Source organism: Corvus kubaryi, unplaced genomic scaffold, assembly GCF_017639235.1.
Source record: "Corvus kubaryi isolate FWS band 111438036 unplaced genomic scaffold, C.kubaryi_AGA036_p1.0 37302, whole genome shotgun sequence".
Lineage (NCBI taxonomy): Eukaryota > Metazoa > Chordata > Aves > Passeriformes > Corvidae > Corvus > Corvus kubaryi.
The window spans coordinates 2,777,635-2,793,659 of record NW_024581095.1 but is presented as its reverse complement, the minus strand read 5'-3'; the positions used below and the strand labels follow the sequence as shown (position 1 = coordinate 2,793,659).

The 16,025-nt window shown below is 37.3% G+C and overlaps 1 protein-coding gene across 1 annotated transcript in view; it reads right to left on the bottom strand.

Annotated features, from left to right (window-relative positions):
- Positions 1 to 1,087: 1,087 nt before the first annotated feature.
- FBF1 (Fas binding factor 1) overlaps positions 1,088 to 16,025 on the bottom strand; it is a 30,151-nt gene continuing 15,213 nt past the window's right edge. Inside the window, exons 13-15 of the mRNA XM_042028148.1 lie at positions 6,330 to 6,478; positions 2,930 to 3,057; positions 1,088 to 1,401 (exon numbers count right to left, since the gene is read on the bottom strand). Coding sequence (XP_041884082.1) covers positions 1,088 to 1,401; positions 2,930 to 3,057; positions 6,330 to 6,478 — 591 coding nt within the window. The remainder of the gene's footprint in view (positions 1,402 to 2,929; positions 3,058 to 6,329; positions 6,479 to 16,025) is intronic.

The window sequence follows — 16,025 nt, the reverse complement described above, 5'->3', positions numbered from 1 at the left end:
TCAGGGGCCACCTTATTGCTCTCTACAACTTCCTTAGAGGAGGTTGTAGCCAGGTGGGGTTGGGCTCTTCTCCCAGACAACTAACAACAGGACAAGAGGACATAGCCCTGAGCTGCTCCAGTGGAGGTTGAAGTCAGACAACAAGAGAAATTTCTTCCTGGAAAAGGTTTTGAACAATATAATTGACTGCCCAGGGTGGTGGTGGAGTCATGACCCCTGGAGGTGTCCAAGAAATGACTGGATGTGGCACTTAGTGCCATGGTCTAGTTGACTAGGTGGTGATCAGTCAAAGATTGGACTCAATGATCTTAGAGGTCTTTTCCAAACTGATTCTGTGATCTTTCTTACAATTCCCCTTTAAATATTGAAAAGCTGCAATGAAGTCACCTCAATAATCCTGTTCTCCAGACTGAGCAGCCCTAACTCTCTCTGCCTTTCTTGACAGGGTAAGTGTTTCACACCTCTGATCATTTTTGTGGTCCTCCTCTAGGCCTGCCTCCAACAGGTACATATCTTCTTTTCTGTGCTGAGGACTCTAGAGCTCAACACAGTACTTCAGATAGGGATTCATAAAAACAGAATAGGGGAACATAATTGTTCCCCTCCCTCAATCTGCTGCACATGCTGCTTTTGATGCAGCCCAGAATGCAGCTGTTTTTTTGGGGTGGGAGTGTGTATTTCCAGCTCATACTGAGCTTGTCATCCATCCGTACCACCAGGTTCTTCTCCACAGGTTTGCTCTCAATCCCTTTACCACATAGCCTGTATTAAACCCACCAGTTGCCTTTATCTCTTTCACTTGGCTTTTTTGAACCTCATCAGATTAACATGGATCCAGTTCTTGATCTTGTACAGGTCCCTTTGGATGGTGTTGCATCCTTCACGCATGTGAACCTCACTGTTCAGCTTGATGTCCTCTGCAACTTTGCTGAGGTTGCAGTTGATCCTACTGTCTATGGCATTAATGAAGTCCCAATACAGATCCATGAGAAACACCACTTATCAGTGGTCTTCATCTGGACACTGAGCTATTGATCACTACCTCCTGGATGTGACCATCCAACCAATTTTTTGTTGGCTGAACAGTCTACCCATCAAATCCATGTCTCTCCAATTTGGAGATAACGATATCATGGGGAGCCATGTTGAAGGCCTTACAGATGGCCAGATGGATGACATGCACATCCCTTTCCTTGTCCACTGATGTAGTCAGTTCGTTATAGAAGGCCACCAGATTGGTGAGGCAGGAGTTGCCCTTGGTGAAGTCATGCTGGTATCTTGAATCATCTCCCTGTCTTCCATGTACCATAGTAAAGGTTCTAGGAAGATCTCTTCCATGAACTTCCCAGGCACAGAGGCAAGGCTGACAGGTCAGTAATTTACAGGATCCTCTTTTCTTTCCTTTTTAAAAAATAAGAGCAAGATTTGCACCCGTTTCCAGACAAAGAGTTATCTTACCATTTCCATGTAATATATATACCTATCTTTCAAGTACCTCTGAATGTTGCACAGAATCAGGAAAACAATGCCAAATGATTTATGTGGTTTTAGCATACTTAACACAGCTAGTCTATTTTTTTAAATAAAATATGTAAAATAATTTAAAACAACCTATCTGTAACAGTGAGAGAGATAATATTCCCTAGCATTTAGGTTTTATGCAACTACATCCAGTATATGGAGAAACAAGTAGTGATAAACAAAATTTTGTCTCTTTGAACATTTTATTTCTTCTAGCTCTGAAATATTTTCCAGTTTTATTTATGGTTTGTATTAATATAGAACATTCAAGCATAGCACAAATTCCTCAGGCAAAAATATTACAAAACATATGCCAAAACCCAGGGTGATTGCTATTGCTCTTTATTAATAACTCAGGTTTAAACAGGTTCCTTTTAACAAGGCACTATTATAAAAGCATGAAGTTACAATGTCATACAAAGTGCTGGAGATTTCTTTGTGTTTGTAACAGATTTTATTTGATGAACAAGTTAATGTACTGATCTGAATCTCAAATCATCCCAGTATTTTTCTCTTGTCATTCATTATGTATATATTATATGCAAATCTACACTATTTGCAATAGCATTACCTTACACTTCAGGCTGTGCAGCTCCAGCTACAGTAGGTGCAATTATAACCTTTACACAGAAATCCACTGATTTATATCAGAATGAAATGATTCTACAAGCTTTATGGTGACTGTTTTATGTTATATGAACTCAACAGAAAATGCGACTTTGTGTAAAAGTTGCACTGTATTGTTTATTTCCATTCTGCCTATCATAATTGGAAGAAAAAGTCTAAGGAAATAACAATCCCCTCTCTGAACTGAAAGATCGATATGTGGGCCTAAGAAAGTCACAAGATGATATCAGAAGTAAAAAGCAGTAGTGTTGGCAATTTAAAACATTCTGATAATGTTGTCATAGATGTCTCCATATTTGTATTGGAAAATACAAAAATTGCTTAGAACCACAAGAAGAAATTGACACAAAGGGTTTTGGTTTTTTTCCTGCATCCATGTTGTCCTAACCAGGCTACTTCATCTTTCTTGTTTAGAAGGAGGAGAATAGAAAAACTGAATGTCATAATTTATTTCCAGGACTGATTATTATTCCTAGTTTGAGTGCTGTAAGACTGTCACAGAATAGATTGTTACTCCTTTTAACAGATTGATAAAGTTTCTGACGTCATGACAGCAACAACAACAAAAAGTAGATTTTCTGGAAATCCTGTGCAGCTGTTGCTGATATATGTGGGAAGGCAGTACAAATTTTAAAAAAAAGAAAAAAACCCCACACAGATGGTTTTGTTTGTAACGGTTTTCCAGGTTTAAGTTTGTCCTTCTTATTGTGTGAAGCAGCATATACATGGGGGTTTTTGTAACATCATTAATGGTAAAAACATCTATTTATTATCAACATACCTATTTCCTGGTTCAGCTCTGTTGCATTCTTCACATGCAAGTTAGAGGGAACAAAGAGATCCCCATCCATGATTTGTGCAATGAAGCTCTGAAGAAAGCTCTTAAGTGAAGAGCATGGTCCCTTGTTTCTTGAGTAAGACAGATACACACTCAAAAATCCACCATATTTTGAAATTAAATTATCAAAATATGTTTATGATTAGATCTAAACTGTTAGAGACTGTTAGGAAGCTGCTGTGGTATCTACTAAAAATACATAAAAAAGCAGTCTTCTAATCCCCTGTGAGTGTCAGAAGATATTTAAATTTTTTTGTAGATCTGGAGAGCCTGATCTGAGCATGAAAGCATGTGAAGGCAATTCACATATGCATCTAGAACAGTACATCTCTTAAGCATTGAGACCTTTATTTTGAGATGAGATTGCATAATACTAAATGTGAAGACCCACTAATTTTACATTGCAACAGCAACTTTAGAGTATCTTAGCCTGGTACATTTTTTCCCATAAAAAATTCTAGGTATATCAGTGTAATTGAGCTCATTTTTAGACCTGTATTTTTGTAATACATAACTGACCAGATTCATCTGGACATTCTTGAGTAATTTTTGACCTCAGGCTAGGCCCATGGATAGTGAACTTGTCTGTTACTAGGTATAGGTGAATAGAGTCAGTGAGAATGAATTATTGATTTCCATGGCATCAGGTAAAATACTAATCAAAAATAAACCCCTTCCTTCACCTCACTCACATTTTCGATTTATAAATTAAATGAAAGAGTGGAAAATAAAGACTGCCAAAGAAACACTGGCCACTGTACATATATGTGTGTGCAAAATGTAATATTCCATAAGCCACATGGAAATTAAATATTGATATTAGGATTAATTCATTTCAAATAGTTCAGTCTTTATAGAGTATATTTTAGAAGACTTAATTTCTGTTTCTTAATGAACACAATATGAGTTACATCATGAAAAGGAACACCTTTGCTACATGTTTTAAAAGCTGGCTGAAGTATGAGGACCGACAAACCAAATATTGAAAAAAAAGTGCCATCTGTGTCTTCAAAACAAAGGGAAAAGGTGCTTCTGGTGTGGTTTGTTGTAACAGTGAAACTATATATATGGCTTTGTCAGCCTATATATTGAGAAAAAATATCTTTGATGAGATTAATATTTTCTCTAAAATTACTATAGTATGGTTAATAAATATAATAAAGAATTAGATTAATACAAAGTAGATTTGGGCTTGTTCTTACCAAATACAAGCTGAATACTAAAAGAATTCATATTTAGAATACTTAAAGGCTTCTTTTTTTCTCCTTTTATAGAGATGATTACATGGACAAAATCATACCCCAGATTAATTTAAACCGTATTGTGCTTGACTGCATTTAAACTATTTTAATTCTGTGAGATAAGAGTGATTTCAAACATTTTAGAGAAGCATAAAATCCTATTTGAACATCAGCTGATTAGTATAGACAGGTCTCAGAATGCATTTGTCAGCCTCTTTCTTTTACTCCCCCTGTTATAGCTGCCAAAAGCAGTAGACACCTGAAGGCAAACAGCTGAAACACAGTACCATTAGTCACAATCTTGAAGTAAATGTGTTACTGAAGTTATGTTCTCTTCAGCTTCTGCATCTTGTTCCACACTTTGATTTCTGAAAAATTAAAAATGCTGATTTGTCCCCATCATATATACAATTACTTTAAATGCTTTCATTGATATGCTTTTTAACGCCTGCATTTTTTTTTTAGCTGTAGTAGTTTATTATGAACAGAATCCTTATCCACTTTTCACTCCATGTGCCCACAATATCACAGCTCAACTAGGAAGCTATGAAGAAACCTAGATGTGTGAACAGTTTGAATTGAGGGTCATGGTATTACTTTCCTGACACTCTCACAGAAATGAATGCCATTATCTTCATAATACGCAGTGTTGCTGTATGGAACTACCTTATTTTGGACTACATCTGTTGTATGTTAGTGAAATTTTCATTTAAAAAGAAGTGTACAAATCTAGACTAAGTTTTGGTTTTATGAGAGAAAGAATCACATTGTGAGAGCTCTGTTTCTTTGCTGAACACTCTCAGATTATATTAGATATTATTGCAATGTTTGTAGCTTTATATCTGCAGAGATGAAATTAAGTGGCTATTAAAAGAGTGAAGAAAGAACGCCAAACAAAAAAGGTTATAACATACACTAAGTTCCTGTGATGATCCATTCAAGAAGGCCTCTGATGTCTTTTCCAACCTAAATGATTCTCAAATTCTATGATTATTTCTTAGTGTTGCCGTTTCTTTTCTCCATCTTTTCTAAGTTGTAGTGTCCATAATTGATATAAAGACATTTTGTCTTCAATCCTCCTTAAAAAAATTTAAAAAGTGATGTGACCATTTTTGTTATTGGCTGTAACTTTCATACCATCTATGCAGGTTTCCATTAGTTGAAAGTGGTTTTAGATAACTGGACCCATGCTTTTCAGTCAGTTACTGGCTTTTATTTTGCTGTTATCATAAAAGACCATTTCTTTCTTAAATTGATCAATTAAGGCCATGGAAATAAGTAGAGAAGAGTGTACAATTTCTTAACAACGCTGTCAGAATTATCCTGGCACTGAAGAAGAAACTACCATAGACTTTCTTAGTGAATAGAAATAGCTTTCATCAAAGTAGATGCTCTTTCTCCATATTTTTTTTTTCTTTTGGTCACAATTCAGAGTGAACTACACAGAAACAGAGTGTTTTAAAGCTCTTAAAATATCTACAATGTACTTAGAGGTCTACATTTTTACTTATCTGCTCTATTTTTTTCAGTTTGTATAAAGCACATTATAAAATCAATTGAAGCAGTCATTTTCAGTTGAAAAGAAGCAGACTACATGTTCGTTTTTTATCAGGAGATAATGTGATAGAAGAAACAAGCAGATGGAGTAAATCAATCGAAGTGAAATTATTCCAAAGCACAGAGGAGGAAAGTTAAAGCAATGAATATGAGAAGTAAAGGGCTATTAAAGTGGCAGAAGGCATTACAAGGAGTGGAAAAATCCTATTCCATTCACTTAGGAAGACTGGAAACTACAAAAATATCCTTTGAAATAACTAAACATAACAACTGGACCCACTTCTTAGGCAAGTCTGCCACTTCCCTGTAGCCCAGTTGAAAGACATGACAAAAAATCTTCTTAATCCTATAGGTCCTTGGATTCTCATCCATTATTGATTTCTGATGTAGACAGAGATGAAGTTGCATTAAGGAGTCATAGGACAACCAAGAGAGGCTTCAGGGCCCTGGAACAACTGGTTAAGGGGTCAGGACCACAATAGTGTTCTCAACTGTTAGTTGCAGGGAAAGATGTTAAAAGAAACACAGACCAAGCAGATCAGTACCTGGCTCCATGACTGGTATCGCAGGCAAAATTTGGAGCTTTTTGATCCTGATGGGTCGGACTTGCTGGTGACAGACAGGGTACAACTGTCTCAAAAGGACAAAGGATCATTGAGCAGGAGCTATCAGGGCTCATGGAAAGAGCTTTAACCTAGATTTGAAGGGGAGAGGGATAAAATCAATCTCATCAGAGATAAGCCTGGGAGTGGCACATCAATGCTTGAGGTCTGCTATTATGACCGTTTGGTCTGCTCCACAATGTGCTGAGTATGCATTTGAAATGTCCCCTGACTAATGCACATAGCAGTCTGGAAGTCTCAATGAAGTTGGGGATGGAGATACACATGGCATCAAAGACTCAAGTATTGTTGGTATATTAGAAACCAAAGAAGCATCTGAGAGCAGGCACACAGGAATTAGGGCTTCTCCCCCGAAAATAGTTTCAGGATCAATAACTCAGCTGAAGTGCATTCACCACAATGCACAACAGTATGGACAACAAACAGGAGGAGGTGGAAGCCATTGTGCAACTGGAAAACAATGATGTAATTACAATCATGAAAACACAGGGGAATAACGCAGAACTGGAGTGCCACAATGGATGACTATAAACTCTTCAGAAGGGATTGGGAAAGAGTAGGGTGGTGGGAGTAACCCGGTATGTTAGGGAGATTTTTCACTCTCTAGAGCTTAGTGACAACGACAATATTGAGTGTTTATGGATAAGGGTCAGGGTAAAGGCCAACAAGTCACATATAATGGTGGCAGTCTGTTACAGACCACTCAACCAGGATGAAGAGAGAGATGAAATATTTTACAAGCCACTGTAAGAAGTCTCATGATCACTAGTCTTTGTTCTTATGGGGATTTCAATTTACCAGGTGTCTGCTGGTGAAGAAACAGTCTAGGAGGCTCCTGGAGTAAGTGACAAGTAACCTCCTTACATAGCTGGTGAGGGAGATAACCAGGGAAGGCACCTAACTGACTTGCTGATTAGGAACAGAGAAGAACGTGTGGAAGATGTGATGGTTGGAGCCTGTCTTTCTTCATTGGAAGGCTGGTCAGGCACTGGAACAGGCTGCCCAGGGAAGTGGCTAAGTCACCTTCCCTGAAGGTATTTAAGGGACATGTAGAAGTGGCACTCAGGGATATGGTTTAGTGGTGGATTTGCAGTTCTGGGTTTACAGTTAGGCTCAATGATCTCAAGGACCCTTCCCAACCTATATGAACCTAGGTTTCGTTTATTCTATAATCTTACAGTGATGCCCTCAGCATGTTTTCATTATTTCCTTGACCTTAACAACCTCAGTGTTGTATGTTCTTAAGGTTGCTTTTTGGGAGGTACAGTACAGGGGTAGATATTTGATATATCTTTGAGGATTGAGGGATAAATGCATATATCTTCCATGATGACAGGTAGATTTCCAAAGACTAGGACATGATGCAGAACGAAAAGACAGAAGTGTTTTCTGAAGTCTATAAAATCCTGAAAACAGATCTAAAATAGACTAGATTCGTTCCTCTACAATTTAAGGGCTATTTATAATTTAATGTCAAAACAGAGGCAGAATCTAGTCTCTTTTAGCTGCTGAATTAATGTAATAGAAACACAGTAGCTTTCAATTTGTACCAAAATGCATATAAATAGCAATAGTTTGGAAATATTACTAAAGTTGTTCAAAAATAAGTCATATTAGCTCTGCAATGCTTAAAAGCAAAATGTTATTCTAGATAATATTCCCAATATTTCTTGAATGAAAAAATATCCTTTTGCTTTGCAAATACAGGTTTAATTTTTTTTTCTGATATATTCCTTCAGTGCAATAGATTTTCAGCTTTCCAGCAGCTCTGAGAATTATCAATATGTTTCATTAAAATTTTATGTTACCTTCTAACCATGGAAAATCTTTGATGGGGCAAATTCTAACATTCTTTAACATTTTTGGGTTTTCTTGTTTCTTTCTTCCTTAAAAATAGAATTTTAAAATACCACAGTTGTATATATATAACTATATTGCACTCCAGTTTATGCATTTCATAGTTGATACCATATATATGGAAGGCAATTTATGTCCAACTGATAGGAGTACACAGCTCTCTGCTTCCACTATGGCCACTAATACCTTGACATAAGCTAAGCAGAGTGGTACTATTATAGACAGAGCAACAAAATAATTCAAAGGTGTCTTAAATCCACTGAGGCATGCTCCTGCTCCTGTGGCTAGGGAACTATGCTTTGTATTTACGGATATTTAAAATGAAAAATATTGCACAGACATAAAAATTGTTTAACTACATTATTTTAAGAGGAAAATTACGGTGTATGTAATAACTGTAATTAAGCAAACACATTTGAAAAACAATTTTTTCTTTAAATATACTTGTATACCAGAAAGAAGCAAAAGCTCAGACTAACAGTTCTATAGACAATAATCCAAAAATAACATTATTTGGGAGTGCTGTAAAGAGGTAGACAAAGGATATCAGCTAACATTTGACATTGAAAGAAAAGCTCTTGGTAATAGTTTGACTTAAAATATAATTAATACAAATTCTAGAAAATTTGTTTTTGAGTTGCTGTTTAGAAAAGCAGACCAAGTTATCAGTACTTTTGGTGACAGTGAGGAATGTGGCCTTTAGCATTTCTGGAGTGCCATAACAGAATTTTTTCCAATATTTTCTACCATTTCATAAATGTCAGCAAATCCTTCCAGGAACAGTTAAAATTTTATTTGAATTGAAAGTGTGAGTATTATTCACATGCCATGGAGTAATTCACCTGACTTTTTTGCATTTTATTCAATTTCATAATGAAAATATCTTGTCGGGAACATTGCATCATTTTTATATATTGTTTATCACAACTCAGATCTTCACTGGTGTAAGTTCATGGAGAAAGAAGTTGTTAGGTTCTGCAGTAAGAGGTTAATCTGCATGTGCATGGAGATTCCAGAGCCATGAGGCAGTGCAGGGGAGAGTGCCAGCAAACAGAGACTGCACAGAGTGGTGTCACAGACTGTGTCTGTGGTGGCAGCAGCTCGAGGAGTATGTGTTTTCTATGGGCATGCATGTCAGTGGGATTTTGCTAGTGAACATGAAATGGAAAGTTGGATGAGAGGCTGAGAAGCCAGTGCCGAGGTGGTCATAAGCTTGGGCTGGATACTGAAGGTACCAGGGGTGTTGAGATTTGGCTGTTGGAGGTATCAGGGATCCAAAACAGCTGGAGCAATCACAGGGTCTTGTGGTAGACTACTGGCCATTAAGCTGGATCAGCTGGCAGAGAGACTCCTCCTGCATTTATATCTTAAAGATCCAATCCAAGATCAGATCCAAGGGCTACTGGTCAGACCGATTGTACTGACCCAGTTACTAGCGGGATCCATAGCGTGTGTAGGTGCACATCCACGTGTGGGTGCTTCCCATGTTAAAGGACCAGCAGTTGAATGGGGCTTCAATTGAAGTTTGCTGCACAGCCTGTCTTGATCAGCTACTGAAGAGACCTGTACTGAAGATATGTATACTAAAGTATATTTATAGTACATTTATGTTTTCACCCTCCTCAGACAGAGAGGAGAATAGGATGAGGCTGTGGATATCATCTGTACTTGCGTGAGTGGAATGGTTTCTTTTTTTGTGTTTATCTGTGTGATTGGCCACGTGCATATGTTTATATGTTTTATGTATATGTGCACATGTGCCTACTGGGCCCAGAGGCTCAGCAATGCTCATAGCTGGACTTAGCAATCTAGAGCTTCAACTGACTTATCTCTGTTGGGCTGCTGGGTTTGGCAACTCCCAGAAACAAGAACTTTGTTCGTGCCTGAGAGCACTGTAAATGCAGCCACCTCTTTATCAGCCTATGAGGAATTCCATAGCATTATACCTACAGCTTTGTCACACATGCAAACATTTACTTCTTACTTATATTGTACTTTACTTATAAGAAGATGCACATGCCAATTGAAAAATATACTCTCGAGTCTGAAAATTAAGCATGTTGCTATAGTTCATAGCTCCAAGTGTTGAGTTGTAGTGATTAACACGTAACCTTGCATGTGTAAATTAGAAAAATACACTATTACAGTTAGATGAATTGTTATGGCTTTATAGATCAAGGGATTAGGATATTCATAGAGTGGTCAGATAAGAGGGAAACTAAAAAGTTGTATCTGACTCTCCTACTGTCCCATTCATCCAGCTAGGAGTCTGAATATACTTCCATTTTCACTCTGTCTTTGGTAAGACATTATCCTAAAAATTTGCACATTGTCTTCAGCAGGACTGACACCTATAATAAGTAATATTAAACCAAAGTAAAAGGACTCCAGAAATATAAGCAAGTGATTCTTAATTAGTACACAGAATACTGATACATGTTTCCTAAATAAATAGGAATATATATATAAATGCTTACTGACCATAGAACTCATTTGTCTTGCATCTGCACAAATTCTTCTGCAACTGGTAGACTTGTCATAACTTAGAATACTCCCTTCATAAGGCCAGGGAATAAATTACAATTTTCTCATTTATCCTTCTACAATGCCACAGAAATACACCTCACCTATTAAGGAGATGTAATGTCAGGATGTAGGGAAAAGTACAATTTTGATAGAGGGTCAGAAAGCATGAAAGAAAGTAATGACACATCATAAACTTGACCAGTCATCCAAATGAGGAGTATAAGTCTACTAAACTTGAGAAATTAGCAGTAACATATTTTCCTCTCTCTCTGTAAGCAGAATTTCCAGTTTAACATTGGCTATAATTTTGGAAGGAAATTTCGTTCTAAACCAATAACACAACAGAGGAGATAGATAAATGAGAAATAAAAATGAAAGACCAAACCAACCAACCAAACCCCAAAATAAACAGAAATTGGAGAATTTTCCCCACTTACTTTAAATATGAAATGTCTTATTCCAACTCACTGTATAGAATCCATGGATAATTTGCGTTTCAATTCTTATAAACATGGAACAGCTCTTGAAAGATTTTTTGCAGTCCCCTGGTGATTGCAGTCCCACTGCAATGCTTGTGTTTATTTTTACTAGCAGAATGTGCTTTACTTAGTATGAAACAAGAAATTTGCTTCCTCACTGAAAAAAGGATGCTTCTGTTTCAATGCTATTATCTTCCTAAAAGGTATGGGCAAGGGAATATCTTGAATCTCTTTATACTTTAGTAATTTTAACACTTCTTTCTTTCCAAGTAATCCAGTTTTAGAACTGCAGATATAAACAGATATGAAAACATGGGTTCTTTTCATAGTCCTTAACCTTTTCTTTCTTTTTCTGGCATTGTTCTATCGACCTGTGAAATAAAACTCCAAATCTAAACATTATAAATCATAAAACCTATCCATTATAATAAAGTAATATAATTATTTGCTTATCAAATACCTAATATCTGGAGTTGTTTGGTAACAAAACTACATTGCTTTAAATATTAAGTCTATTATTCTCAGCTGGAATATTTCAATTTTCAGTTAATACTTTTTTCCTGAAGCCAATTTAGGAGCCCTTTATTATTGACCAGTAACAGACAGTTTCATTTATGAAAAAGTACCAAAGTGTACCAAAGTACCAAAATAGATAAACAATCTATTTCCAAATCCATATGCCATGTGAAGTTGATTCCTGCCAGCAGTACTCAGCTCTGTTACAAGGGTTGTCTCTCACAGGTACACCAGACACAGGCTCTCCTCTTCATGTGACCTGTAGGTTATGTAAAACACAGTGATCCAGCTAGAGAGCATTACCTCAAATGGAACTAATACTTGCTTCCTTCCCAGTGCAGTCTCGTAAGTGGTGGCTGAAATAGTGAAATAGCAGTGGAACACACAACTGCCAGGTTTAAGATCTGAAGAGAGACATGGAAACAAGGAGTTTATTTTTTTTGAAAAATGCTGATGAACTACCAGTTCTGATGAACTACCACAATGATTTCATGGAACTATCTTCTTTCCACACATTTTTTGAGATATTCAAGCTCATCTGGCTTCTGAACCATGCTTGACAGTAGCAGTCTGCCTAAGTATGGCAAATAGCCCACCAAAGAAGGGTGGATCCACCAGATGCACCAAAGTGGCCTTAAACTCTGTACTTCCCTTTTGCAAAACTCAGTACCCATAAGCTCAGTCTGGGGACTACTACTCAGAAATTTGTAAGAATGAAACACATGTAAATTACTCCTTTTAGGACATAAGCTTATAGAATTTGAGAAAGTGAATTTTGATTTATAAAAACTACATGCTAATGTTCCCGAAAGGATAACATAAAATATTAATTTTTAAGGTAATTTTGCAGAACAGTGACTTCAGTAGAAAGGCAAATAACAAATTTTTGGAAATCTCATTTTCTTACTGGGTCAAAACTTTAAATCATACAATCACTTCAAGCACAAAAGAATAGGTGATATCCCAGATGCTTTAAATATTTGACTCTGATGCTTTTGAAAACAGTGCAAATGGTACAACTATGTGTTTATGGCTTTTTGAAGCTATTTGCTGGCTGCTAAGAGAGAGAAAAATCCAATTCTGTTCTGTCATTCAGATTCTGACCTTCCATTTAAAAAATGTGTCTAACATTTATGATTGTGAACGAAACCGCAGCGCATCTCTGATGAGGCATCTGCTTAAAATTGTTAGAAGACACGAAAAGTAGTTATGAGAAGCATCTATAGAATGTGTGAAATTTTCTATTTGTTTCAGCCAGAAGAATTCATACATAGTTTCAGTGATGATAATTGAAATGTCAACACTGTTAATTTAATTTGAGAAAAGTCAGGGAAGGTCTCTTTCACACAGTTCTGAGGTTTTGCCTTGTTTCTTACCTACAAATAGATTTCAGTTTAGACATACTTGTTTATATTTCCACATTTCAAAATATAATTCCAGATACCACTTGAAGACAATGAGCATATTGAAGTTCATCAATCAACCATTTTGACAAGAAAATGTGACAGAGATATTTAACCCAGTTGCCTTTTTTTTTACTTTTTTTTTAATCAACTATCGTGCTTGAAAAGATCAATGCAGCAGTGTATCTGGGTAATATCTTTCTTTTTTTAAAAATTTCTTTGAGTGAAGACTTCCCGGTTTAAAGATGTTGTTTCACAAGGTTCAAATATTCCATTTAATGTATTGTAAATTGTCATTGTGCCAGAAAGATGCAAGGAAGTTCAGTCTCCCATATGACCCTTCAATATCAGGCTCTTTATAATACATTTCATGTTCCTGTAGATATCCAAGCTTCAACTGTGTTACAGAAGACTTTTTTCCCCCCCTTGGTTCAAGAGCTTTTCTTCTTTTTCATGCATTAGTGTCTCGGTTTTGAAAGACAGGTGTCTGCTAAGGAAGGCAGAAACCCCCCCTTGAAGTGGCAGATATAACCCCTTTTCCCTCTAAGTTATTATATTTTGAAATCAAGGGCCTTTAGGCGAAGATGTGGGAAATAGGAATAACAGTTCTTTATATGTATATAACCAGTCAAACAGAACAACAACAACTCTGGCAGTAACAGCAATCACAAACCCAGTGCCAGCCTTCTCGGCTGTCAGGCCCTTTCCCCTCGGGTGCAGTTCCGCTCGCAGCCGGCAGGGGCGCTGGCGGCTCCCGGTGAGCAGGGCAGGTGCGATGGTTCCCCCGCGGCTGCAGGGGGCGCTCCGGAGCGAGCTCGGGGAGCACGCGGCACTGGGGGCCTGGGATCCCGGGAAGGGATGGAACAAAGGCTTCACAAACCCCTGGGCAGCCGATCCCGGACTCTCGGGAACAGCAGGCTGGAACGGCAGGCTGGAACGGCAGGCTGGAACGGCAGGGACGGACGCAAATCCCAGGTGGCAGGCGAGATGTATCCAGATGGGAGAACCCCACGGAGGCCCAGGCAGGCAGGGCGAGCAGGGCTACAGCGTAGCGAAAGCTCGAAGCAGCAGCGGGGCAGGGCAGCCACAGCCCGGTCTCCAGCAGGGCAGGGAAAGCGGCTTTTGGGGTCCCGGCGTTGTTTCCAGCAGGAAGAAAGAACGGCCAAAAAGAAAGAAGCAGCAGCTCCTTTCTCTGCAGCTTCTCTCTCCGGACGCTCAGAGCGAACTGACCCCACACCCAGGTGTAGACAAAGGCGTAGCCAGGCCCGCCCCACTCCCCTTTTTGTCTTTCTTAAGTACAGCTATTTGTCCCCTAGCAACATGCATATGGGAGAAAATTCCTTTAACAGAAAAAAAACTAAGACTAAACTGAAACCCCAACAATTAGTTAAGAAGAGTGCTTTCACCCAAGTTTAAATGTTCATGGCCTAATTTGATAATACAAATATTTTCATAAATTATAGGTCTACAAAATGTTTTGACAAATTGCAACAGTGTATGGGATACCAGTTTGCCAAGAAATTCGGAAACTCATGAATTTGTTTGGTTCTGCATCATCTCTGTCCCTGGTGGTAATTTTATTGACAGTTCCCCTTCAAATTGCTGTAAAAGAATGACTTTATTTTATTTTCTATTTCCCTAAAACACCTCAAAGTACCAATTTCAATAACTTTGTTTCTAGTTCCCTCCAAATTATTAGCCAGAAGATATTTTCAGTTGTTTTAAACTATGCAAAGGAAAGTAGACGTTCACTTTAATAATTTCTTCTTAAGAGAAGCAGGAGTCAGAGCGAAGCACTGACAAGATTTTTCAAACATACCTTTCCTGACCGTGGCATTCTCTAAGCAAGTGGATTTTTCTGGGCCTCTGGTTTTTACCCAGTCACAAACTTATCTCTTCCCTTACTAATTATTTTCACACATCTTCTATTTATAGTCTCCAAAGTACTGGTAATTTGTATTTGTTTAAGTAGCTTTTGAATAAATTTTGACAGAAGTGTACATATAATACACAGTTATTGGATACTCCTAGCAGTTGCAAATTGCTATGGAAAGTATAAACAATCAGGATTAAAGCTGCTAACACATGATACGACCTGTTAGAATTTCCACTTAGATTTTGCATTTTCCTACTTTTCTTCAATGAACTGCAATTCATCAAACACAGAAAAAAGAATCACCATAAACTTGGATTAATTCAGCATTTTCACTGCATTTTTAAACTCTCACACGCTGCTTATTTATCAAAGTCCCTTCCTTGCCCAGCTATTTCTTTCCTGTATATGTGCTTCCAAACATTGTATATGTATATATATTTACAAATATATAAAGTACTTCTATTCTGAAGTAAAAAAATAAGTATAAAATTTTGAAAAACAAAATGAAGGAAGGTAGTGATATGTCCATGTGGGGTTTCTTTGATATCTTTTTTCTTTCCTGACTTTCATTTTTAAGCAAGTAACGAAAATAATTTAAAATAAATTAGTCATATTATCTGTTTTACAAATGCACTAGCATCAAAGATGAAACATACGTAAAACCAGATCCATTGATATTGCTACTACTGTCCATAGTAGCAAGTAAATAGACTTCCAGGAGAAGTCAGTTACTCAGAATATATATACAGAATAACTTTTTTTAGTAATTAACCCCAACCACCAATAATATCATTTAGCGTATGCATCACTTTAAACATTTGAAATAAGACCAGTCATACAGCAAAAGCTAAGCCCATGAAAAGAAATCTTATAGAGCAGGGCCATAGGAAAGCCTTAGAGAAATGTTAGAAAAATTGGTTTAAGGAATCACTTGTATTTGAAAGATAGATCACTAAATATT